General features: G+C 38.2%; 2 protein-coding genes across 3 annotated transcripts in view; one reads left to right on the forward strand and one right to left on the reverse strand.

Moving 5' to 3' along the window:
• syn2b (synapsin IIb) overlaps positions 1–22,864 on the reverse strand; it is an 86,405-nt gene that overhangs the window by 14,319 nt on the left and 49,222 nt on the right. The window contains exons 3-5 of the mRNA XM_042402772.1: positions 20,070–20,161; positions 12,768–12,924; positions 12,360–12,449 (exon numbers count right to left, since the gene is read on the reverse strand). Of these exons, the coding sequence (XP_042258706.1) occupies positions 12,360–12,449; positions 12,768–12,924; positions 20,070–20,161 (339 nt within the window). The remainder of the gene's footprint in view (positions 1–12,359; positions 12,450–12,767; positions 12,925–20,069; positions 20,162–22,864) is intronic.
• LOC121890550 (metalloproteinase inhibitor 4-like) lies at positions 742–11,934 on the forward strand. Of its 2 annotated transcripts, XM_042402953.1 has the most exons (6): positions 742–840; positions 1,040–1,341; positions 8,452–8,549; positions 9,235–9,349; positions 9,737–9,861; positions 10,176–11,934. In XM_042402953.1, exons 2-6 carry the CDS (start codon positions 1,203–1,205, stop codon positions 10,371–10,373), a joined length of 675 nt encoding a protein of 224 aa, XP_042258887.1. In that variant the 5' UTR covers positions 742–840; positions 1,040–1,202; the 3' UTR covers positions 10,374–11,934. The 2 variants fall into 2 exon arrangements, with proteins under 2 accessions (XP_042258887.1, XP_042258895.1); XM_042402961.1 differs by lacking the exons at positions 742–840; positions 1,040–1,341 and adding an exon at positions 7,415–7,484.

Raw genomic sequence — 22,864 nt, forward strand, 5'->3', positions numbered from 1 at the left:
TATTTTACTCTGTCTCACAAATTTAACACTTATTTCTAGGAAAAAAAGGAAACTGAGAAAAAGAAAAAGTTAGAATGATCAGATCTGACTTTTTACTTGTTTTTATCAAAAATAAGATTTAAAGACTGTGATACCAAATTACAAAAGACATTTACTCCAGACTATTTAAACAAATATGAAATTCAAACAAGGAAATTGATGGAGGCACACATATCAAGGATATCTATTGAGATAATATTACTGAATGTTTAAGGTCAATGCCGGGGTTTTTTGTTGTTGTTGTTGTTGCTGTTTTTTTTTTGGTTTTTAACATGAAAACACAAAATAAACAAGATCTTAGAACTGCATTTTTTCATTCAATTCTCTTTCTCTTTGTCAAGTTTTATTTCAGTGTTTACTGTTGTTTCTTTTCAGATGCACTGACATATCTTGACATGCAACTGCAACATCTCCCACCAATACAATACTTAAACTCTACAACTGTCCCAGTAACTTTTATTATCACCATTTGTATTTATGACTCAGATGCTAGACTGATGATCACACAAGCTCGATCTGAAAAACACTACAAAATGAATCTTGACCTTTACAAAGAAAAACTGCACAAAACTTTTTAGCTCAAACGATCAGTCATATTTTTAACAACAATCATGAATACACCTACGGCCGCCTATGGAAGGAAAGGGAGGACATCAAAAGAGGGTAGAAGAAGAGGCAAAGGATGGTAGTTTTTTTTTCTGTGTTTGAGGAGGCTGTCCCTAAGTTGTTGAGTACATAAGAGGCTCCCTGTGTGCGACCCTCTCAGCATTCAAGACCAGAGTGTGAGGGGATCCAACTATTGTAAGTTTCTCTGTGTGTTGTCTACAGAGAGTGAGAGAGGGAGAGAGAGAGAGAAAGAGAGAGAGAGAGAGAGAGAGAGAGAGAGAGAGAGAGAGAGAGCAGTGGCAGCAGCCGCCTACCCTCCGACTCATTCAAGTTCTTTGCTCCAGCTTGAATTCAGTGGTGTACTTTAAACTTATGAAAACATTTCTATCCACAGCTGCCTTTCAGCTCAGCAGAGCTCATCTTACTACTTCAACTCTACAGTCTTATCTGCCTTCCTTTGCTGGCCTGATTTGCTTCCCGGGGAAACTTAACAGGATCAGAAGAGGCTGCCGAGCGTTCATTGAGCAGTGGAGCAGTCAGTGGCAGCCAGAGTCATCATGGCCATGTCCCAGGAAAGGAGTGTGTGTCTGGGGCTCTGGGTGCTCCTTTTGCTTGGTGCAGGCATGGAGGAACGTGTGGAGGGATGTAGCTGCAACCCAGCACACCCACAACAGCTCTTCTGCAGTGCTGAGATCGGTAAGTTATTAACTGCTGTAAGGCCAGTTTAGTTTCTGTTCACTCAGATAAAGAATATAAAAAACTGCTGCATTTAATAATAGTAGAAAACTTCTGAAGAAAAGCTCTGAAGAGTGTGAATGTAATAACACAAAAAGGAAAGAACAGGCCACCTTCTTAAGTAATTGATTGATGATTTGGGTTATTGATCAACTTAATTAGATTTCTTTTTTCAGCAAGGGAGAAATCCAATCCACACTACTAAACCTACTGTGACAAGCACTAATCAATAGAGCTCCAAGGCTAAGCTTTACATGGTAGTTAATTGACATGACTTTGATTTATTATTGTGGCTTTTTCCAATTATATCCATAGAAATTGTCAGTTTAATGCAGAGAAAGTAGACTGTCCAAGTTATTAAAGCTCGATATAGAAAAGCTGTGGACAGCATTTCTATATGTAGTCTGTTAGTTGATTGATTATTAATTTGTAGAGTTAAAATCTGATAAAACATTCAGTTTTTTATTGATAATTTATATTCATAGGAATACATACACACAAAATATAGTTACACAGTATTCTTGTGGTCAATTACAAAAAAACAAACTCTAAAAAAACAGTCAGCGCTGAATCGTTCGGTCTACTTTCTATCTGTCTGTCTGTCTGTCTGTCTGTCTGTCTGTCGGGTTGTCTGCCTGTCTCTCTGTCTGACGCCCCCCATCATCCAGTTCTTTCTTGTCTAAGCACAGGCCAAAACCAACACTCTGCTCTGACTCTGAGTACTTGGCTCCAGACTGTGGAAAGCTGGAGTATGTGCTTCTGTCAAAGGTTACACTCCAGCAGAGGGGAGAGAGACAAGGAAAGAGAAAGTAGAAGAGGAAATTGCTTTTTTTTTTTTAGTTGTGTTTTCTAATTGGTCTATATCTCCGTTTGGGTTTAGAGAGAATCACCTCCTTCAAAACTCTGAAAATGTATTTCAGATAATAGTAGTTATGAAATGGAAGCTGAGACCTGTTTTCAAAGCCTCCATACCCTCAAATTAGAACTGGGTTATGAGAACACAATGAGAGTATCTGGGGCAGTGTTTTTAGGACATATGAAATGTGTCATCCATGATTGAGATGGCAGTCCTGTAAGTATGATTATCCTGTTTTCTGTGACTGAACAATTTGAGGTCTTCAGACAGACCTGCCATTGCAAAGTTAGACCAGGACAGGCCTGAACCAGGTGTCAGTCTAGACTTTGTAGTAATTGGTTTGGCATTGAGTCCAATTTTATGATCATAGATTTTTTGGTTGGTGTGCACAAAAGCCTTGAAAACAGCTGCATTTTATACTCATGTTTATCATGTAGCCAGTGCTCATAATTTTAAATATGTGGCTTTGAAACAAGTAGACATTAAATGAAAGGCTGCATGTTGAACCACTTTTTCCCAACTTGTGTCCACTGGACCCAAACAAAATCGGTTCCAATTGACCACAGGCTTTTTTTCCTTTGAGTCTGTTTGGGGCTCAGGTCTGTGTTTGAGTTTTAAATGTTCATGTTCATCTCAGATTTGGGTAGAAGAGTCAGTGGTCCATTTTGGGTTTCCAACTTTTTAGACCTATGAATTACAAATGAGGAAAATCCTTCACTTAAGTGCGTCTATCTTGTGGCATCTGTGGTTACACTGTCTTGGTTGTTTTCTAAGCATCGGCTGGTTGTGGCCTTCGGATGACCTGACAGTGTTGTCCGCGTTGATGAGCCCTTTGAATAAAGCTGTACATCTGAGTAATATACCATCCGCACAAACCTTGGACGATTCCCTGGCCATGTTTGTGTGTGTGAGCTTATGTGTGTGTGTGTGTGTTGGACAGAGGCCAAGCCATGCCAACACAGCCTACTCCATCTCTCTCTCTTTCATTCCCCTCTCTCTCCCTACTTCATTTCCATGTCTATAGGCTTGGTCTAATGTTCTGCATACTAACAATATCAGTGTGAAAGCCCGCTGACAGTCCAGCTTTGTGAGCATGACAAGGGTGCCGATTCATCTGGGAGGGGGGAAGTTAGTTACTACATCAGTTCTCATGGTACAAGTTTGCAATATTTCTCTTTGGATATGTAGCTGTGAGGCAGATACACCGCCACTTTCATTCTGCAGGCGTGTCTATCCTTATTCCTGTTCATACCACAGCTGCAGCAACTAAATTGAGCGGGTAACCTTGCCTGCACAGTTCAAAGATGTCTAGGTAGGGGGTAAACATTTCAGAGAATCTGGGCCAAAAGAATCATTTTTTTAAAGAGAGACAACAAAGTTGGAATAAAACGAGTTTTGCAGTTCAGTAATTACAAGTAATCTCTGCAAAAAAAGTCATCAAACGTACTGTAATTGCCCAGAAACTACTTTGTCCGGAAGGTGATCCAAGTCAGATTTGTCAGTTTTATCTGGTATAAAAAGACGTTTTCTCAATAAATTATTAATCCACTAATCTACTGTAATGAAAAATGACTGTACTATTCTCGGCTTATTGGCTGTAGCAACTTCTTTCCTCTTCCATGTTGCACTGATATATAGCCAAAGCACAGGCTGCCAACTCTTTGATCCTTACACACAGCACTGTTATGGTATTACTTTCCATTAATAGGCCACATAGACCCATTACTCTGCTCAGAAGAGAAGATTTAAGTGGGGCAACTAATTTGCCAAAGCACCTCATCTACTTTAAGATATGGTTCTTCTTGCCAAAGGAAGTGCAGATCAAAGAGCTGAACTGAACAAAAAAGGCAACAATTTGATAGCCATTATTGGTAAAGTGTATTTCTGTGCAGTGGTAATAACAGTGCTTTTAAATGATGAAATGATAGATGAGGAGGTGGGTGTACTCATGTTTTAGTGTTCAATATTATACACAATTCTGAATATCATTAAAAAGCAATGGAAGTAATTTTTAGATACTTTTAAGAACACAAGTACTGGTAGCACTTTTACTTTAGGATCAAAAGTTAAAGTACTCACTGTGTACTCATTATGTTCAAATTATGGATGCATTGACCTTTATGGAGCATTTTAATGCTGTAGCTGGTTTAAGTGGTACTACATGAAACTACTATACTACAGTAGTACTTTCTCATATCTTAGACAGTGAAATGTTTAACAATGAATCATATGATGTGAATTTTGTATATGTTTGTAGTAATATGTACAAAAAACCAAGTGGCTCAGGTGTTAACCATCTTAGTTTTGCATATTAGCATGCTAAAATTTGATAATCATTACGAAACATAAAGTGCAGCTGAGGCTGATTGGAACGTCATTAGTCTTGCAGGTATATTGGTAGGTATCATAAACAAAAGTATGGGAGTTATTAAGAGTTATTACAATTCATGATGAGGAGTATGAGAATGAGTATGAATGTCTGTATCAAATGTTATGATTTTGTAGAGATATTTTGAGATACACAAAACCACAGATTTCAACATCAAGGTGGTGTTAGAGGAAAAGTCAGGGGATCACAAAAGTCATTAGGCTTTCATGGGCCCCATCCTCTGAGGCCAATGATCTGGTCTTTACAACATTTTATACGATCCATCAATTGTTATTACGATATTTCAGGCCAAGGTGGTGGACTGACCAACAGAGTGACATTGCCATCCCCAGAGACATGCACTAAAATCAATCTGCAAACTAACTACAAACTGTAGCTGTCAAATAGATGCGGTGGAGTGAAAAAATATCCCTTTAGAAGGTTGAGGAAAGTGGAGTAGAGGTGGACTAGCAGAAGTATAAAGTTGCACAAAATAGAAATACTCAAGTAAAGCTTTAATTCTTTGTGTGTATTTTTCAGGCCACAGCTACACGTGTGTAGGTGAGTTTTTAGACAGGTGTGCTTACTAATTATATTTACTCTTGTATTTTCTCAGATGTATTAGGTCACTTTCCCTTTGCTGTTGTTTTTTTCATCCCACTTCACTTTTGTATAATACCAGCTGCAACAGCACTGTATTAATTTACTAATGGATGCAGGTCTAATGTTTTCAGATGTATTACCATTCTCTGTTTGGGCCTCTGGCGATGAATTATGCAGTAAAAGAATGAAATATATCAAAGTTATACTGAATAAGCGTCTAGGACTGTGCTCTCTGACATTTTCTGTAAAGTGAACGTCCCTGGACCAGCTGCCTCGCCATGGGCAATGCAATTTGTTTCAAAGGAGCACTCTGACTGAACTGTAAAACACCTTGCACAAGTTCGCATTAACTGTCGGTCTGTACGTTTGTTTGTCTGCCTGCCTTTCAATGTTCTTGTGTGTTTGTCAAAAAAAAATCTTCTCCTGAAGCAATTTCACAGTACACGCTGAGCTCCTCCTCCCCTTACCAGCACACAAAACCGTGGTGTAGTTATGTGATGAGCGAGAGGCAAAAACAAGGGGGAGGTTTGCTTAGCTGTGTGAGAGGGTGAGGATTAGGAGGGGTGCAGGGTCACACTTTCTCCCCCTCTCTTATACTGTAGCTTCTCTCTCTTTCTTTCATGGCTTTACCAAGGTCACTCACTCCCTCTGCCTCCCTGTTTGTCTGTCTCTCTGCCTCCATCTCACTCTGGTGCAGCTACAGGGGACCGTTTTCTCTCGTCTAGAGAGAGCAGTGTGGAAGAAAAGGAATGACAATTATGTTGCAGTGTTAATGGGAATCACAGGCAATTGCAAAAGAAAACTGTCTGCTCACTATGTCAAATAATAAAGACATTCTAGTATCTTGAATTTATGTTGCTGATTATGCATCAACAGCATAAAAAAAACATTATTATAAAATCAATCAATTGGTGAAAAGTCATTTTCAAGGAACTGATTGCCTGATTGCTAAGCCCTGATTTACCACTTGAAATTATTGGTAATTTTCAGAATAATGGGTCCTTGATTTCAGACACAAGTAGACAAACATTGGCTTCTAATTTCTAGCCAGCAAACATTAATTTTGTCGACTGAAATGACAGTTGTTACAGATTTTATCATTTATTTTAAAACGAGAAAAGGCGTCTTAAATGTGCACTTGTTGGATACATAGATGATATTGTGCTAATAAAAGCTAATAAAGCTAATGCTATGTGTCCCAGGCAACAAGTTAGCGTCCTTAACTGGTGATGTTACATGAAGAAGACATGGAAATAATGGAACAGAATTGCAGTGTGGAGATAGTTAGTCCTGGTACTATACTACTAAGTATGACAAGGAAAAATGCAAGATAAGACTGATTGTTCTAACATAACCTTGTTTGGCTGCTTAGAAAAAAGTCGAAATATTGCATAAAAAATTTTGGATTAGGTAGAAAAGTTGATGTATTGATAAAAGCAAAATGCGACAACAGTGCAATGGAAACAAATTCAGTGAATAAATTATGACATACACATGCATTTGACTTAAATGTCCCTAAGCTCTTCTTTGTCCCTGGGCAGCATTCAATACGTGTATGTATAACTGATACAGGGCTGTTGTATCACTTTGTATCACTTCCATTGCTTCAGCTTTGACTGCTGCTTTATTAATTATGTCATCATTTATCTATTAATTGTGCCATCTTCTTCTTTTTGTGGTTTAGTGCACTCGATAGGAGAATCAGCGCCACCAACTGTTTACTTTGATGCACTACTATTAATATTCACAAAACAGTGGTGGATGGAAATGTACATTAATTCACAGTGTCTTTTATCGGTTTTCTGAAATTTCGGCCAAAATATGCACAATATTCAGATGGAAATCTGACTATTGTGGGGAAATACTACACTGTGGATGCACTGGTTGTGAATGGAGACATTTAAAGCTGTAACCCCACAAAATAATGTAGTACAAAATGTCCCTAGCCTTGGAAGTAACGCTGGGTTAACTTCTGTTGGTAGAAAGCTAGTTAGCCAGACATGCTAATGACTACAGTTTATGTTAGAGCAAACACACTATTTAATCCATTTAATACACTTTTGCTCTTCTATTTTTGATTTTTAAAGGCAAATGGGGGGAAAAACACTTTCCAAACTCTTTGTTTACAGAGTATCCCTCTTCTTACAGTGCAATGTACACCACTTAAAGCTTGATGGGTCTGCAGTAGCTAGTTATGGTTGCTAAGCTGTGATTGGACACTTATTTGGGAGAGGAGTTTAGCAAATGGTCAAATGTGGCCTTGTTTGACACATTGTTGTAAGTATATTGTTCTACACTACTTTTCAGGTGGTTGCATAATTAATGCAGCTGTCTGACATGTTCAGAGCCACTCTGTAGGTATTTTTGAGCTAGTCTGTCAGAGAGAAAGCTATAATAACAAACTTAATGATGTTTGACTGATTGAACTACAGGAGTGTTATTAGTGTTAAGGAAATGACATTATGAGTAGTGCAGATGTATAAAAGGGCAGATTTCAAGAGTTGGTGGAAGCCTGTAATAATATGTTTTGATGATGAGTGTGGACATGCTGTAGCTTGGCTCGGTAAAACATACAATATAAATGATATTTTGATTATAATTAATATTTTATCTCTAAATCAGAGGCTGTAAAATTACAGGTCTTCACTTTTACCTTCCTGTTGAGAACCACAGACCAATTATCCTGCTGCTGTACCTCTCTACTTGATTTATAAAATAACATGGAGTAATTTCTGTGCCAGACATGGTTTGGCTCGAGTAAGTATGCATGCCATGTGTGTTTCGTAGAGTATACACTGTATACATAATTGTGTGTGTGGAGTCTGCTAATGGGGGTGTGCAAGCAGAGAGCTACTTGTTATTCCATGTGAGTTTTGATTTCCCTCCCAGAGGAGAGGAGGGACACATCCTGTATCACTACTGAGAGGGACTGCTACACTGTCTATGTGGGGAGAAAGACGAATGACAGAAGAAACGATGGAAAGGAGGGAGTGTTGGGTGGGTGGTGGGTGGTCAGGAAGATCTATTTATCTTTATATCTGTCTATCTTTTCTGATAACAGTTTAAAAAACAAGAGAAGGAGAAAAAACTTCTAACCAATTGACCATAAACATGCATAATAGGGTGAAAAAGTGTTTTCCATTATCTCTACTATGAAAATCACACTCCAACTTGTGTCTTGCATTTATTTGGCATTTCAATCAAACTAAATCCTCCTTTCTTTCCTTTTCCCCACCCCTGACAGTGATAAGGGCAAAGATCTCTGGAGAGAAGATTGTGTCGCCTAGCAACAGCTCCTCACCTTACATGAAGATGATCCAATATGAAATCAAAATGATCAAGGTAAGATCTCTGGACAGCTGCTGGTATGGACTTGCATCATTTTTACTGTTCATGTTGCTGTGTATAGCTGTATTGTTTATGTGTGTAAGAAGTCTGGCTGCAACAACAAGCAGTTCAGACCTAGTGAAGATGACAAAATGTAGAGATCAAATCCACATTTCACAATTATAACCAGTTTTTGCTGCTGCTACACACGCTGTATTTCATGTAGGGCTGCAACTAACGATTATTTTCATTATTGATTAATCTGTCTATAATTTTCTCGATTAATTGATTAGTTGTTTAGTCTATAAAATGTCAGAAAATGGTGAAAAATGTTGGTAACTGTTTCCCAAAGCCCAAGGTGACGTCCTCAAATGTCTTGTTTTGTCCTGACCAACAGTCTACAACCCAAAGACATTAAGTTTATTATCATAGAGGAAAATATTCACATCTGAGAGGCTGGAATCAGTGAATTTGGAAATTTTCTTAGAAAATTAGTCAAAATGATTAATTAATTGTCAAAATAGTTGGCAATAAATTTAATAGTTGGCAACTAATCACGTATAGTACATTTAAAATGTGCTTTAGTCCCTTAATAATTCCTCTTTGCACTGCAAAGATGTAAATTCCTAAATTTGTACCTCTCCTTTCCTTAAAACTTGAACCTTTCTACTCTGTTCACCCTGAACGTCTCTGTGTTCAGATGTTCAAAGGGTTCGACAAGGCCAAGGATATCCAGTATGTGTACACTCCAGTCTTCTCCTCGCTGTGTGGAGTCAAACTGGACTCCAACAATAAAGCAGGGTATCTGCTCTCAGGTACAGTAGGCAATATTTGCTTTTTATTTGGTACTTTTAGGAGGAAAAAGGCAGTCTACGTACTACTGCAGTAAAGCCAAAAGTGGCAGTGGTGGGATTGTGTTGCCCCAAATGGCTTTTCTGTTAACAAGCAGATGTGTTGTAACCAAAAATATTGGACATATTTATAGCAGTCATAGTTAGATTATTCAAACTAAATTGTTTTAGCTGTTCATCTTAATAGGATGGAGCTGTGATCTAGTGTTTACTATTAAGTTTTTGTTAGTTTTTATAACATTTACATTCATATTATTACAAGGACTGACGCTGTTAAACAGGGTGACATAACTTTATATGCTGAATGCAAGATTAAATTTTCAATGCCGGTGTTGTGATGTTACTAAACAGGAAGTATGTGGAGTGATGGGAGGATTTCTATTGGCCAGTGTGACCTGGTGGAGTCCTGGGACAACTTATCGCTCTCACAAAAGAAGAATCTCAACTACAGATACCAGATGGGCTGTGAGTGCAGAGTGAGTCAAGATTGTTCTTTCTTCGTTAATATATATTTATCTTTGTCTCAATCAGCTATCTGTTGTACTGAGAACAGTCACCTCTCACTTTTCACTCTTAAACTTCCTTTCCACTTGGGAACAAAATATTTTCATGTGTCTTGTGATTTTTTTCTTCGTGATCAACACTTGTTGATGGCATCATGTGTCTATAAAGGCACTCTGTTCATATCATCTTCCAGTTTTCTTCCAACTTTCACCTCACAAAACTTCACAGTACAGAGGAGGCTAATTTCAGGAACAAGATGAGTGAACAAATACTCTTCTCTCCTCAGATCAACACCTGTTACACGGTGCCGTGTGCGTCTACAGGAGAAAACGAGTGCTTGTGGACTGACTGGCTGCTGGATAACAGCCTAAATGGGGAGCAGGCTCGGCAGTACGCCTGCATCCGCCGCTCTGACACAACCTGTAGCTGGTACCGGGGTGGGCCCCCTCCTGAGAAAGACTTCCTGGACATGACTGACCCTTGACCTGTAATCCTGAAATTCATGTCACTCCATTTGACTCCTGCAATGCCTCAAGTCAGAAACATTTCCTGCTTTGGCTTACAGTATGTAGCTCCAATTTGGCTGCCGATGTTAATGTGTTACATAGCGACTGATTTCACTGAAAAATTGGCTGATTTTATATGTTAGGGAGCATAACCCGACACTGAGCTTCTGTTTTAGCAGGGCTCAGGTGGTTGCTAGAGCGATGCTAGAAACATTTTTCATAAACTGCAGGGGCTTTCAACATTCCTCTGAGTCATTTTCTCGCTCTCACACATTCCACTTCACTTGCTGTTTTCCACAGAATAAGAACAGCAGCAGACCATCCACTTTCTGCATTCCCTTCTGAGGGGCCTGGCAGTAAATGCATAACCTTGGCAAATATTGAAGACCTCAAATTTGTTTAAGCATAAATTACAGCAGTAACATAGGTTATGCATTTACTGCAGATAAATAAGCATTCTAATAAAGGCAGGTAAATGAAAAGTACAGAAAACCTGCCAAATTTCCCCCCATGTAATGCCACAACCTTGCATTGCAAAGTGTGCTTTACATACTTTAAACCAATCTTCTGTGCACTTAACATTTGCAGACACACTGCAGCAGCACTGCTACCTTTCCCCTACACATACTGGTGAACTATTTACCTTTATATATTCTCAAATAACTGCCCCATGCAAATGAAAATGCACTGTATATACAGTAAATATAGAGCAAAGCAACCAGACATTCCCGGATTAAATATATTTTGACAAAATCTGACACAGGAATTATATACAGTATGACAATAATTCTTGAGATTGTAAATATTGTACTTCATTGAGAATTAACATTTTACAGGCTAACCGGATCTTGTCTTAGCATAGAGGTTCTTGTGGTTTTAGTGTGTTTTAGTTTCCTCGGTTGAACTCTGTACTATTTCCTGTGCCAAAAATCTAATCCAGCGCTTTAACAACAGCACTGCCACCTGTAGACGCAAAGCCACCTCCTCCTTAGAGGACATATGTAACAGGACAAGGTTCAATTCACTTTTTTTTTAACTCCTTAAATGCAGGAAGTGGATTCTCCACGATGTTAAAATACAAGAAAAGATAGTAAAATATTTGGCACAAGAAAGAAATAACTGATATTCATGACTGAGCTATAATTAGTGATTAAAGTGTTGTTTTTATAGGCATTATTTAATATAATGACTCAACATGAATTGAAAGGCCCAAATGTGAATTGACCCCTGTCTTGTTACTGGATTACTTCACTGAAGTCATACAGACTAAAATGCAGGATGCGCCACTATTTGAAGATTATATTAAGAGTCTCATTCAACAATAAAACAGTTTCATTCAACCTGCACAATGCAGTAATTTGTATGATATATTTTGAAATGTGTTAATAATTGACATAACCAATATGATTATAATGCATCATAACTGTATGGCTTTAGTGAAGTATTATCAAACAATTTCATGTTTGTTTTTTACTGAAAGAATTGTTTGGGTGTGTATTTATGTCTCTGTTTCTGTCTAAATAGAGTTTTCTATTTCCATGTACCAAAAAAGATTGTATATAAAATGTCTCAATGGTATATTGTGTCACAGACTCTTTTTTTTTTACTTCTATTCTGCTGAAGTTACCAAAAGGTTAGAAAATATATCTTACAAAAAATTATACTTACCTTAGAGTATTTAAGACAATCACAATTAATATATAAAAAATATAGTGAATTGCATTTTGGAAAATTATTTAAATTAAATATGTTTTTTTATTTTGCCAGTGACATCCAACAGAAATCTTAATGGAAGTCAATTGTTTCACTACCCTGAGACAAGTAGTTAAACTACTAAATATACAGAAAAATCTTGAGAACATAAGTCGAGAAATTTTGTCAATTTTGTCAATTTTATCTATCAACAAGTTTGTTGCAGGGCTACTGAAAACATACATTGGGTAATAATAAGAACAAACTCTCACCATGTCTCTATAGTTGGGGTAGAACGTCTGATCAATGAGAGGGAACTTGTCTGAACCCAGTTTCTTCTGATTACTGACCAGTTGGGAAAACTGGAGGAAAAGTGGAGGATAAAAGGAAAAAAACAGAGCAAGAGAGTCAACTGCAATTGGAACACATTGGACAGTTGAGTCATTTATAACATGTAATACTGTACTATGACATTATTTGTATAGTAACAATCAATGTCATGGTAGTCTACTCTTCTTGGACCCACAAAAGTCAAAATATTTAAAATGATCTTGATTAAAAATGAAAGTTATAGCTTCTGGCATCATTAAAATCAGCTTTCCACATTTCTGCAATCTGCTGTGAATAAAACACTGTGTCGGTTTTTGCAGTTGTGAACTAGTTTTGCTGAAACTGCTTACAGCCCAAGGTTTGTCGCAGAGGTTGTAGATGGAGTCCAGAGAGTTGACAGAGGGGACGCCTGCATACTGCAGACCGATGATTAAGTTCCTGAAGTCCTCATTCTGGGCCATGCTGAAGGCGTGTTGGCGCACCAAGACAAAATCAGGCTTGAAAGACCTAGTATGGAAACAGAAGAGGAAATAAAGAAACAAAGATACATTTGGAAAGATACATTTTTTTAACCACAACACAGGTGTCATTATCTTCCTGTACAGCTTGACTCATAACAGAATCACAAAGAAGCCCAGCATGAGTCACTTATCAGTGTCTGGCAGCAGGGTAATTTGATAACCCCAGACACTTTTGCATGGAAGAAAGAGATGGGATGACATTAAACTCAGGTCATGGTGCAGATTAAAAACCCACAAAACCACCAGTAAAAGGTGCTATTCTGAGCTTCCAGGATGCCGTGGCAGTGATGGAGCAGATACATAAGTCTCGCTGGCAGCCTAAACTACTAATGTTTGCCAAAAAAACAAAAATTATGGAGTGGTCATGTGTCTTATCTTAGAATAGAGCGTCATCTGTGCTTTTTGGAGCACACTTGTGTTTCAAACAGTGAGCATGGACAGAAACCTGGAGATCTGTGAGCGCTTTAACATAATTGAGCAGTGAATCTGAACAAAATGATTGATGACTCGCCATGTTTTAATGCATTACTCAATAAGGCAACAAGCAGATAACTGGGGCTGGCTGTAATGATAATTAAGTTAACTCACATCTCCAGTAAACAGACACACTGCTCATATTGTTGTATTAAAACCAGTCTGTGAATGATTTTTGGAGAACTGCTTTCTAAAGTTAATAACGGCTGCCCTTTAAAATTCAGTCCTTTAACATTATATGTATGTCTGTCAACCACAACAGCTCCTGAGATTCAGTTCCTGGTACTTCTTGTGCTTGTTGGTTCGCTAAGCCCCCCTTACTTACCTTTGCTATGCCTGTCAACTAATATGCACTTTACAAAAATAATGGTGACAGATTTACCACTCAAAAAGCACTTACAACTTTTTTAACAATTGGTCCTTAATTTCATACAGAGGTAGACAAAAGCTGGCGTCTTGTCTCCAGACAACAACCATTGATTTTCCCATCTAAAATGACAAGGCTTTTAGGATAAGAATTTTGCCAGTGCGACACTATCTTAGGTAATGATGGCTGGGGTTGCTGGAGCATAAACCAAATCCAATGAAAAGCATAGACAGAGCTGCTAAAGTTACCAGAAACTCTGACGACCACATTTTACCCTGTGCTTGTTTAAACCTCCCACACATTTTGATCTCCTGGTGAGTCATCGCTGGCAGGTGAAATGAAGTGGCATGTGTCCATCAAGAATTTAGCACATGGCTGTCTGAAGCCTTCCCCAGGCCAACCGTGCAGAGTGCAGAGGAAATCTGGCATTCAAAAATAGACACAAAATGGAGCCAAATCTGAACACGTAAACATCATTCAAAATGCTAAATGGCTGACAGTCACCTAAAAATGAGTTTCAAGTTTGGTGTTTCATGATCTTCTATGGTTTTGTAGAATTGTTTATGTTTTACTTTATAAATATGTGGGTCTCCAAAAACAAACAGTAAAAACCACAGCTCTGGAGCTAAGAAAAGCAATTTATGACCAGCGGGTTAAGGGCAAAAACAATTTTCATTGCAGTTCAGCACAGTGGAAGGGTGACAGTGATAGGGCATGACTCTTGTTATTTTTCCTTTTGTCTCTTTCATGTGTGTAAGAGGGACAAGGCATGTGAGGGAAGGCAGAAAGAAAGAGAGAGAGAGTGGAGAGGTATGAGAAAAGAGATAGAGAGAAAAAAATACAGTGTAAAAGAGATGTAGAGAGGAGTGAGAGAACAAGGCAGAGAGAGAGAAAACCCTGGCCCAGTGTGACCACCACCAGCTCTTCATGCATTGGGAATACTAATCAGACACTCCGAGGAACTGAAAGAGTCTGGAGGAGAGGACACAGCAATTAATGTGACTGTAATCTCTTTATTGGTGACAGTAAGAAGTAGAGATCAACGTGGCAATGACTCTCAATTTTATACCCTGAATTAGTGTTGTCAGTAAAGCCTAACTAGCTTTCAGCTTTAGGTTTTTCACTGTGGGTTGTATTTCTAACCTAATGCACTGAACCAAATGTAAAACATTTCCAGGAAGAATAAAGTTGTAACAACTCACGAAAAAGAACTTAAAGACCTTTGGTAAAGTCTGCCAGCTACATTTCCTGATGGAAATTTAAAAAGGAAGAAAGAAAAACAAAGAGGAGTTATATGTTGTGGATAATTTTTAATGGTCTCTTGCACTCTATTTATCAAATATCATTGTGCTTTTAATGACAGTGTACATTTCTTATTCTCATTTGACCTGGATGTACATATGTGTGGCTGAGCATGTGGAAGTTAATCAGGCATGCACCAATGAGATTAGCAAGAGGTGAGATATCTAGTGGATACTGGCAAGACAAAAAGTCTATCTGCAGGCATGCACCTTAAAATGAACATATCTTAAGGACAAGCCTGGTGATATTCTGCAATTTTTCTTATTGTCAACAAATCTCAAGAAAAGACAAAAAACAACAATGAACTGATCCTGCTTATAAGTATTGTATGTGTAGCCAACAACTGGTACAGTAGCTTATATCTCTCTGCCATGGACTTCCATTGTTGTCCAAAAACTGTTAAAAACATATAAATGAGCCAAAACACTGCACTGGGTGACATGTTCCTTTATTGCCATAAACATGGTTGGTGTAGTTTATTTTGAGTCAATCCCATTCAAATGTGTGTTAATGCCCCACTGAAAATAACCCCCAACAAAAACACTGTTTACTCCTGTTTGAATAATGTTTACGAAAAACCACAGTTCCCAGCTGTTTTAGGAAATTATTTTGCTTAAAAAAAAAAGAAAATATAGAGTAGATTTAGATTTTATAGATCTATTTACGTAGGAACAAATAGGCTGATAAGCTATATGGAAGTCGAAATGTAACATGAAACAAGAGACAGGCTAACACATTGTTAGTTTCTGTCTTTTCATGGGATTTGCTGACACAAACAAGAAGTTCTCTGCATACTCTGTCGTGAATGATTTTGAATGATTTCTCGATGTGAACATTAAGTGTAATGCTGCTTCTGAATTTCTTAATCTTACTGAGTCCTGGCTCTACACACACAGGTGGGCACACACATATGGTATAGATATTCATTTTGTTGGCTCTAAGAACTTATGTGTCAGTGACCATAAATGTATTTTATTTGACATTTGTTCGACATTGGAGTCTCAGCTTTCCTGCCATATGAGACGCACCCGCATCATAAATGAGGCTGTGGCTGTCAATTTTTCTATGGTGTTTGACAGCAATTTTGTTTTAAAGGATGGAAACCTGGACACTTTAGTCCAATCATTTAACACTCACTGCTCCTCAGTGTTGGATAAATTGGTTCCTCTGAAACTTAGAAACATCTCCAAAAACAAACCCCTGTGGATGAATGAGGCTATCTGGACTTTTCGGCGCAAATGTCGAAAGACTGAGCACTTGTGGAAAGCCACAAAGCTTGAAGTACACAGACTGCAACTAAGTGAACTCATAGGTATCCTCAACAATATAGTGAAGGCTGAGAGATCATCTTACTTACTTCTTACTAACTATATTGTCTCTCCCAGCACCCCTAACCTACCAATTTTCTCAAACAGTGACTGCAATAACTTTGTTAAATATTATATAGACAAGGTTGTAAATGTTAGGGCAAATATCTCACCCTTGTCCAGTCCACTCACTAGTGGTTCCTCAAATTCATCCATCTCGCAGTCCTTTTGTCCTGTGTCCATAGATGATATTGCAGCCTTGTTAGGACCAATGAAACCCTCCTCGAGCCCACTAGATGTCCTATCAACCTCTCTGTTTTTAAAGGTTTTTAACTTTTGTGGCCTCTGCATAGTCAATATTATAAACCGCTCTCTTCTATCAGGGTGTGTCCCCAGTTACTTTAAGCAGACTATTGTTCAATCTTTGTTGAAGAAACCAAACCTGGACCCCTCCCTGACAGAGAACTACAGGCCCATTTCAAAACTACCTTTCCTTTCCAAAATTTTAGAAAAAGTTGTTGAGAAGCAACTTGTTCAAATACTGGAATTGCACAGAGTGTTTGATAGGCACTGGATGGCAAATATTTTTTTGCAGTTAAATGCAGGGAAAACTGAAGTCCTGATTTTTGGTCCTGATAATCTTTACTCATCAATCAGGCAGAACCTTGGTGCATTATCCTAATCTTTTCAGTCTTCTCTGCGTAATCTTGGTATTTTTGACCAAACCATGGGTTTTTAAGCTCACATTGAAACATGACTGAAACATGACTGCATTTGAAAGACCACATTGTGAGAGAAACATGACTCAATCATGTTTCTTTCACCTAAGAAACATGGCAAACTCTGGTCTGTTATGTCAATAAATGAAATGGAGATGCTAATACAGTCTTTTATTTCATTACATTTGGACTACTGTAATTCTCTTTTTACCTGCTTTAATAAGTCTTCCTTACACAGCTTACAAACTGTCCATTCTGCACCCCCACACCATGAGCCGAGCTCTTAGGTCCTTCACCCAGGGTTTTCTAAGTGTACCTTGGACACATTTTAAGACTCAGGGAGATTGTGCTTTCCAGTCAGCAGCACCTAAGCTTTAGAACAGTCTCCCAATAAGCTTGAGGTCTTTGGATAATGTGGACTCTTTTAAAAAGCAGCTAAAAACCCATCTGTTCAGACAGGCATTTTTGGAGCATGTGGTATTTTATGTTGTAATTGGTCTCTTATGCCTGTTCCCTTTGTATATTTTATTTGGTGTCTTTGTTTTTTTTTCATTTTGATTTGATTGTATTTGATTTTATTTCTTTGACTGCAAAGCACTTTGTGACTGGTGTCTGTGAAATGTGCTATATAAATAAACTTTGCTTGCTTGCTTGATCTCTTTATCAAATATCATTTAGTGAAGTGTGCTTTTCTTCTTCTCATTTGACCTGCATGTAGATGTGTGTGGCTGAGCATATGGAAGTTAACCATGCATGCATGCACCAAAAGGATTAGCAAATGTTCCAGCCAAAAACGACCAGAGTCCATCTGCTGTCACACAGTACAACTCAAAATGGAGATATTTAAGTGACTTTATCCCTGCTGTGTAATGACGCTGTCTTTTCCACATAGTATGACACACACAGCCTCTTTCTTACACCAAAGTTTTAAAACTCTGACACCAGAACTTTTGCTCAATGATCAATTACAAATCATGAGTGTCTATATGTTTTAACTTGTAAATATGTCATAAATTGTAGGGCATAATATATTGTTACATCTGACATTGAGTTATTTTGGTTGTCGTCAGTCAAAAAAACAATGAGATAAAAACAGATAAAAGATAGAAAATAGAAGAGAGGAGCTGTAAATTGTGCAGTGACATGCTCAGAGTCTGGACAAGATTACATCTTCAGGTTGAGGGTTACTTAGCAACGCACAGACTAAGAGCAGTTAGCAAAAATCACTGCTTTCCCTTGAAATCGATGGACACAGTGCAATTAAATAGACAAATGCAGATTGTTAAAACCGTTCAAGTCTAAAAAGCCTGTTTTGAACTCAGACAGGCAGACAAGGCAGACAAGACAGACTGACCATTATGTTGTAAACTCATGAATTTTCTCTGCAGAAAGTCTATGTTTGGGTGAAACTGAGGCCATGATACAACTCTTGAGGTCTTTGAGGAGCTTAAATGACACCCATTGTATGAGAATAATGCTTCTGCAGACATGAAATTGTCAGGACAGGTGGATGTGAATCATTCTGTCTATGAATCAAAGTTTCCCTGACTCCACACTATCTCAGGCAGTGGTCACAGTTGACTATGTGTTTGTGTGTGAGTATGTGTGGACCAACCCCTCATAAAGCATAATTACAGGGCAGAGATTATCAGACTGACGCTGCCGTCTTCATTTCCTGTTGGTTTTGTTGGTTGGTGAGCAGTGGGAGTTAGAGTCTTGCTTAATCACTGGCTGTCTTCAGCCGGGACACTGGTGTTTGTGTCAGTGTGGTTTGTGGTGTGTGAGTGTGTCTGTGTGATTGTCTGGTTTACAGTACACTCACATGTTTGTGCGTACTGTAGAGCTACTGTGCCAGTCTGCCGGTAATGGTTGTGGCCATACGCCTCGGCCCTTTTTCCACTGATCAGTGTTTACAGTAAATGAGTCTTTTTATTATTTCCAAAAGCATTCAGTCTAATCTGATAGAAAAGTCTTTGAATCATCATCATCGTTTATGTGCAAACATGGTACAACAGTGCTATGCTGCAGCATGTCAGCTGATGAAAATGCTGAGTTTGAGGTTCAGATTATATTTTTTGTTTGCATTTTGTTGTTAAGAGTAATTCAGCTCTGAGAAAGGAACAATTACTGTCATGCACAATCAAGATCACATGGGCCTTGAAAAATGAATGTGTTTCTTATACTTCTCTGGAAGGACGTAAAATCAAAACACCAAACATACTTGCGACAAAAGTAAAATTAACATTTGTGAGGACCCATGCTTATCTATTGGGTTGGTTTCTCATCAGGGGATTATCAGGTTTGTAATTCTTAGTTGCACTCTTGGATTGTAGATTACATTAATTTGGTCATGAGAGAAGAACAATTAATATATGATGCATCATCAAAAGCTAGTCCTTGAGAGTTGATGTCCATGGAGTCCATATTTTCTTACACTTCCATGAGAGGACCACATGTCTCAATATACTCAAATTAATTTAGAAAAGAGGCATTCTGGTCGCTGAGTGGTTAAGATACATACAGTTTGATTCTGGCCTGGAACTTGTTCATGTTATCTGTCATTTTCAATAAAGGCTGGAAATGCCAAAAAAAGAAAAAACAACTCTGAAACTGAGAACGTTTTTGTTAGGACCAAGTATTATCTCTGGAGTAGGTTATGAAATAGAATCAGGGGTTGAAGGCTGACTGGAAAGTTATACAGTTTGTATTTTTTTGTGTTTGCATGTATTTCCTTGTATTTTCAAATAAATGTGAGTGTCGGGATAACTGTTGGGTTTTTAAAACACAGAGTAAACGTTTGGGTTTAGGAAGTGAGATTTGAGTCCAAAATAACAGCTTTGTTTTTCTCAAAGAACACAAAAGAACCAGTGTTTGTTTGTGTGTGTGCGCGCGCGTGCGTGTGTGTGTGTGTGTGTGTGTGTGTGTGTGTGTATGTGTGTGTGTGTATGTATATGGTGCTGACCTGACCACTTTGGTCCCGCCCCTGATGACCTGCATGTCAATGTTACAGGTTCCATTTGAATGTGAGACGAGGTTGATCTCTGAGAACTCAGCCTACGAGGATGGAAAGAAGACACAGGACAGTTTCATCAGTTACAAACATTAAGTCTTGATATAGACAGTGATGAAATACACAGGAATCCTGTTATATGGTAATTGCTGCATAAACATGTCTGTTATAAATGGTTCCTTGTGCTATAAATAAACAACCCCAAAGAAACAGAATAACAAATTAGTATGTTGTCAGCGTTCAAGGTCGCACGGGAAAAGATGTAATACCTCAACTCTATTCCATTATTACAGCCATGCTCATATGGTGCACATCATTCTTGTTTTTTATTTGAATTAATCACTTGTACTGGGAGGAAATATAGCAAATAAATACTGAATTACTTTCTTTTCTAAATATGTTTTTTCAGAGGCAGTAAGAGTAAAACAGGATGTAGGAAGATATTTTTATGTACATACTTTTGAAGGTTTTTTGCATATTTTTAAATCTATATTTATTAGGATACAAACAAATCCATAATATTGTTTACATAAACCGTGTGGTTATTTTAGTAAAATAATGTATGTATGCTTCTCCTTGGTGTTGTTGCAAATATAGAGCAGATTTCTCTGTGACTCATAGCTGCCAACTCCTGTCTCCTCTGGTGTCTATTTTTGTTTCTGTGGTGAGACTTGAGGTTGTAATTTAACTGTCAACATCTATTAGGTGTGAAACTGTTTGGTCCGAAACCCCAGAGAATATAGTCATTTCAAATGCAGTCATTAAGTATTGTAAAATGGTTTTCTGGTTATGTGGTTCAACCAATATGAAACCAGAATGTCATACAGTGATGCTTACAAGTGAACCCTTTAGAATTAGCTCTATTTCTGCATAAATATAACCTAGAATGTGATCAGATTATCATGCTCCAAAATTAGATAAAGAGTCATCAATTAAACAAGTTAGACAAAAAAATTTGTTCATTGAAGAAAATGATCTAATGTATTTGTGCATATGTGAAAAGCATGTGAACTTCTAGGATTATCAGTTAATTTGAGGGGAAATTAGAGTCAGGCATTTCAAGCAATGGGATGACAATAAGGGGTGAGTTTGGGAGGCTCTGCCTTATTTAAAGAAGAGAAATCTGGCTCTTCACTATCAAAGTCTGAGCTTCACAACACAGGTTTAAGGAAGTGTGTCGAACAAAGAAGATTTCTGAGGACCTTAGAAGACGAGTTGTTGATGCTCACCAGGCTGGAAAGGGTTACAAAACCATTTCTAAAGAGTTTGAACTCCACCAGTTGACTGTCAGGCAGATCATGCTCAAACAGAGGACATTCAACACCATTGTTACCCTCCCCAGGAGTGGTCAACCAACAAAGATCACATCAAGAGCAAGTTGTGTAATAGTCCGGGAGGTCACACGGGACCCCAGGGTAACGTCTAGGAAAGTAAAGGCCTCTCTTGCAGTGGCTAATGTCAGTGTTCATGAGTCCACCATCAGGAGAACATTGAACATCAGTGGTGTGCATAGCAGAGGTGCAATGAGAAAGCCATTACTCTCCACAAAGAACATTGCTGCCTGTCTATGGTTTGCTCAAGACCATTTGGATAAGCCAGTAGGCAATTGTAAAAATGTTCTGTGGATGGATGAGACCAAAATCAAACTATTTGGCTTGATTGAGAAGTGTTATGTTTGGTGACAAGCAAACACTGCATTCCAGCATAAGAACCTTATTCCTTCTGTGAAACATGGTGGTGGCGGTGTCATGGTTTGGGCTGCTTTGCTGCCTCTGATCCAGAACGGCTTGCAATCATTGATGGAACTATGATTTGTGAGTTGTACCAGCAAATTCTATGGGAAAATGTCAAGGTATCCATCCGTGAACTGAAGATCAACAGAAAGTGGGTCATGCAGCAAGACAACGACCCTTAATGTCAGTCGTTGTACCAAAAAACAGTTAAAGCAAGACGAAAGTTCATATTTTGGAATTATAAAGTCCTGACTTTACTCCTATAGAAATACTGTGGAAGGACCTGAAGTGGGCAGTTCATGCAAGGAAGCCCACCAACATCCCTGAGATGAGACTGTTCTGTAAGGAGGAATGGGCTAAAATTTCTACAAGCTGATGTGCAGGGCCAATAACGGTTACTGGAACATTTCGTTTAAGTTATTGCTGCAAAAGGGGGTCACACCAGTTACTGAAAGCAAGGGTTCATTTACTTTTGCCTCACACCAATATGTAAGCTTGGATAATTTTCATCAATGAATAAGTTTGGTGTTTTTGTTTATGGCCAGGTCTCTCTTGAAAAACAGATTTTAATCTCTAAGTGACTTTTACCTGGTTAAATAAAGGAAATCAAATGAACTGGTTACAATAGGACATACAGACAAGGATATTAGTATTGATGGTTATAATCTATATAGGACTGACTGACCCAAAAGGTGCAGGGGTGTTGCAATCTTTATCAAAAGTAAGTTTCACATGAATGTGCTTCTCTCTTAATCAGTTGGTTGCTCTAGGACACCTTCAGCTGTCAGTGCTTCTCTAACTTCTTTAATGCAGCTTTTATCAGCATTGAATTTTAGTGAAATTGTCATTATTGGAGATATAAACTGGCTATAACCAGTATCTGATATTTTTAAAGCTCATTGTGACTCACTAAATCTCTTTCAGATTGTTGATAGTCCTGCTAGACCTAATCTGAAAAATAATCTCTAAATTGATCTAATCCTAACAAATGTTCCTCATATATACACAGCTGCC

The sequence above is a fragment of the Thunnus maccoyii genome, chromosome 3 (assembly GCF_910596095.1).
Source record: "Thunnus maccoyii chromosome 3, fThuMac1.1, whole genome shotgun sequence".
NCBI lineage: Eukaryota > Metazoa > Chordata > Actinopteri > Scombriformes > Scombridae > Thunnus > Thunnus maccoyii.

Bases quoted from the DNA above. Each gene is read 5' to 3' on its own strand.
- LOC121890550 (XM_042402953.1), top strand. From the start codon at position 1,203: ATGGCCATGTCCCAGGAAAGGAGTGTGTGTCTGGGGCTCTGGGTGCTC. The intron at 9,350-9,736 runs GTACAGTAGGCA...GTTACTAAACAG, and splicing joins AGCAGGGTATCTGCTCTCAG to GAAGTATGTGGAGTGATGGG. The intron at 9,862-10,175 runs GTGAGTCAAGAT...TTCTCTCCTCAG, and splicing joins AGATGGGCTGTGAGTGCAGA to ATCAACACCTGTTACACGGT.